This window comes from Asparagus officinalis, chromosome 3 (assembly GCF_001876935.1).
Source record: "Asparagus officinalis chromosome 3, Aspof.V1, whole genome shotgun sequence".
Taxonomy (NCBI): domain Eukaryota; kingdom Viridiplantae; phylum Streptophyta; class Magnoliopsida; order Asparagales; family Asparagaceae; genus Asparagus; species Asparagus officinalis.
In genome coordinates this window covers 97,130,862-97,134,969 of record NC_033796.1, presented here as the reverse complement: position 1 = coordinate 97,134,969, position 4,108 = coordinate 97,130,862, and the positions used below count along the sequence as shown (strand labels likewise).

General features: G+C 34.9%; 1 protein-coding gene and 1 pseudogene across 1 annotated transcript in view; one reads left to right on the top strand and one right to left on the bottom strand.

The window, feature by feature from the left end:
* The window catches only part of LOC109834507 (ribosomal RNA small subunit methyltransferase, mitochondrial-like), a 4,272-nt gene extending 1,818 nt beyond the window's left edge, over positions 1-2,454 (top strand). The window contains 1 exon segment of the mRNA XM_020402546.1: positions 858-2,454. Within this exon segment, the coding sequence (XP_020258135.1) occupies positions 858-1,559 (702 nt within the window). The 3' untranslated portion in view covers positions 1,560-2,454.
* Positions 3,329-4,108, bottom strand: part of LOC109834508 — a 1,311-nt pseudogene continuing 531 nt past the window's right edge.

Genomic DNA, 4,108 nt, shown 5'->3' with positions numbered 1-4,108 from the left:
AGGGGTGTAATATTTAGTTGTGATTTATCATTTTACAAAATAGATTTAGTTATTGCAGACTAATTTACATAGTGTGCTGATATTAACAATGGCCCCTGTGAGAATCAAGGAGATATGTAAATACTAAAACATGTTATTTACATATCATAAACATGTGAATATAAAAGAAAAAAGGAGATAACAAAGGATGCAATAGGATTTAAAAAAAAATGAATAGTAACAGAGAATAGTTTAATGGTTTAGATAAATTAAATGCAATAAATTTAGGTCAAGCCTCTTACAAAAACAAAGAATCAATCATTTTACAATTTTAAAGGATGTAAATAAGTATAAATACATCAAGTATAAATACATCAAGAATAAAAAGAAGGACATAACATAAAGATAGAGGTATTTGATAAAAAGATGAAGAGTGTGTTACACAAATGTTTATCGAAATAACCATTTGAAATGGAACTTTTGTTGTAATACCCTTTTCCTATTCATATAGTTGTTAATCCCATAAGACTACTATGAGGTAATTGGCCAAAGGCAGCCACCTATAGTTTGTTGCTAAATAAGGATTTTAGAGCGTTTGAGGCTTGTACCACATTACTTGTTCGATCGCTTCTTGTTAACATAACTTTTATATGGTCCAATTCCTCCTATGCTGACTGAGATGAGTTTGAGGGATATTTTAAAATTTTGAATGTTTATGTTACATCATAAAATCCATGGATACAAATTGGTATAAAGTTTTGAAGCATATTTGTGATTACAGAAGAAAACATGAAAGGAGGAGAACTAGTAACAATAAATGAAGATATTATTAACTGCAAAATATTGAAGGTTTAACTTGTACATGGTTTCAATCTCAGATAGTTGAAGAAGATGTTCTGAAGGCACACCTTCCCCAATTCGACGTGTGTGTTGCTAACATTCCTTATGGGATATCTTCTCCACTCATAGCAAAACTTCTCTTTGGGAAAATCAAGCTCTGCTTCCGGAGTGCCACTCTTTTACTCCAAAAGGAGTTTGCTTGGCGTCTTATGGCTAAACCAGGCGATTCAGAGTTCAACAGACTAGCTGTTAATGTGGGTTTAGTGGCCACTGTGAAGTTCTTAATGAATGTGAGCAAGAAAGATTTTGTCCCTTGCCCAAAGGTAGACTCCTCTCTAGTCCGAATACAGCAGAGGTCAGAATTACCAGAAATTGATATGAACGAATGGTTGGCTTTCACGCGGACATGTTTTAGTAAGAGGAATAAGACACTTGGTGCCATCTTTAGACAGAAGAAAAAAATTCTAGAATTATCTAGAAAGACTCCAGCATGTGCTACAAATTTCGGAGTCTCTGAAGATGATCATGAGATTGACGAAAGAGATGATATGAAGGAAACTATTGGCTTAGAATATGAGGATGTGGAGGATGGTTTGGAAGTCGGTCACTTCAAGGAGAAAATAATTGGAATATTAAAAACTAAGGGATTTGATAACAAGAGACCTTCAAAGATGTCCCACCAAGAATTGTTGGATTTGCTTCACCTGTTTAATCAACATGGTGTATTATTCAATTGTTAGCCTTCATTGGCGCCAGTCTTTCGCAAAAAGCATTATGTACATCTTCATTTTCTGTATTCCAACTGCTAGCCTAATGTATTTCAGGTACGATTTTATAAACCCAAAATGTCGCACCATTTTCTTTTTTTTAATCTAATCGAATGAGTTAAAGTGCTTGCAGATGTTTCTAAAGTACGTATGTTGCTCCATCCATCCTGTTTATTTCTACATGTTTATTCTAAGTAATTCACAATTTTCGTTTATTTTATTTGTTTTGGCTAAATTCTTGTTTTATAGTTGGCTTCATACCCCACTTGCCCCACTTGTAAGGGTGCCAAAAAATATCCATATCCGTATTAACTAGTATATAGATATGGCTACTAAAACTTACAACCGATAAGATATGGTTACAGATATGGTTATGTAGTGAAATATCCAGATCTATATCCAAAATGTCTGCATATATGTTGATCATACAGTTGTAACTATTTTAATTCTTAGATTAATGGATTTGAGAGTGATTTTGATGATCAAAAGATATAATATTAATTTTTCAGATATAACCAACATTTAATGAACTCTCTTGTATCATACGAATTGTATTTTTTTTCGATATTATTTTGTTTTCCATTTTGTCTCTGCATGCATATCCACATGTATATCTATATCCCTATCTAGTTTTAGCAGATATAGATATGAATTTTTCTTAGTGCAACATATCCACATCGTGATTGTAAGTGAACATGAATATGGCAAGTGTCATATTTGAGCCATATCCAATCTGCAACACCTCTACCTACTTGTCCCTCCTTACCTTTCAAATATTTTTAGTCCCAACATGCCCCCTAAATTATTGAATATGTTTCTTGCTAGCCCCTTGGATTATTTTTAGTCCCACCTTGGCCCTTAAATTACTAAATTTGTTCATGCTACCCCCCCCCCCCCCCCCACCCCCGACTATCAAATTCCGGCACATATTTACCATTTCATGTTTATTACTTTTTGGGTGTTATAAATGGGTTTATGAGAGAAAAGTGATAGTTCAAAGTGTAAGATTGGACTAAAATATTTCAGAGGGTAAGCATGGAACAATTTTAATAGGTTAAAGGGCATGTAGGCACTAAAAGTAGTTTAGGAGGTAAGAAGGGACAATTTTAATAGTTTAGGGGGGTAAGTAGGGACCTGTTTGATATTATATTTGTACTATTTTTCCATGTTTCATATGTTGCTGCATGGGTGATTTGATGATGCTCCACGCTCTAGACTGATGTCTTGCAGTAGTAAAGAATGCAACTTTTGAGCATCATGCACGATTTATTTTGCCGAGCAACGAAGGAATCCGAAGAAAGAAGGAGAATAATGTTAGATAGGCTGAAGATGTCGTCCAGGTATAGAATTACTCTCATGGTTGCCAGTTCTCTTTCAAACTTTCCACAATCCATTCTCATCCTATCCATGGCTTTAAGTAAAAAAGAAGTCACGCATCACCAAATTGTCTAGTATGCCTAAGCAGTTGAAGAGATCCGAATCTATGATAGCTAATGGAAAACAAACAATAATTACAGAATCAAAATCATTCCCTTTTGCAGTCATTCAAGATGAATGGAACCATGGGAGTAACATAGAATTCCTTCTTACTTAGAACTTGATTTATACTTGCATGACTCCCATTCCGTTCTGATGGAACATTGATGCCTATCCAAGAGATTGTGTATGTTCATGCCAAAATTCAAATCTAAGGGGACTAATGGCATCTCGTTATCTAATGACATGAAAACAGAGGCACCATGTAATTGGTAAATGCATCTCATCTTTTATTCAAAACACATCATACTGCTATAGTGACAACACTTATTTCTTGAAAGATGGATGTAGACCACACAAATTTTACGGCATCCTTATTTTCACATACTACTATAGTTTTCACAATACCAAATTGTGAACTTAACAGTTAACAAACTGGTAGCTGACAGTAAGGTATCCTTGGTTATATCCTTGACCATTGGTATCCAACTGAGAAAAGACACCTTGATCCAAGTCCAATCCTCCGTTGGAGCACTGATCTATGATCCTGACAGTAGCCTGCGCCCCCGTTGCTTGGTTAGTCACCTGCATAATGTTGTCAAAATTTGTATCAGACCATTAATTCCTAAACTACCAATGCGTTTTGTCAATTTTCTTCGAGCATATATGTGTTATTGATGTTGTAGATTGGTCTGATATCCAAAATCACATAATTTCTATTGAGTAAATTTCACGTAATTACCAAGGACTTTGGTGGGGTGGTTTGCACAAAACTACAATAAAGTCATTTTACTAGAAAAAAAACTACTATGAACTTTTTGCACAAAATCACACCATGCCATGGGTTTTTTTCTGCAGTTCTGAGAGTTCATTGTTGTTCTCTAGAAAAAAAAATTCTGTGATAGTGTTATGGAAATTCCCCCCCGCCTCACCCCCCGCCCCAAATAAAATAAAATAAAATAATAAATAAATAAATAAATAAAATCATGGTTTGGCTCTTACGCTCAAGCATTGCCCACATGCAGCCTGACCGTGAGGACCGGCAG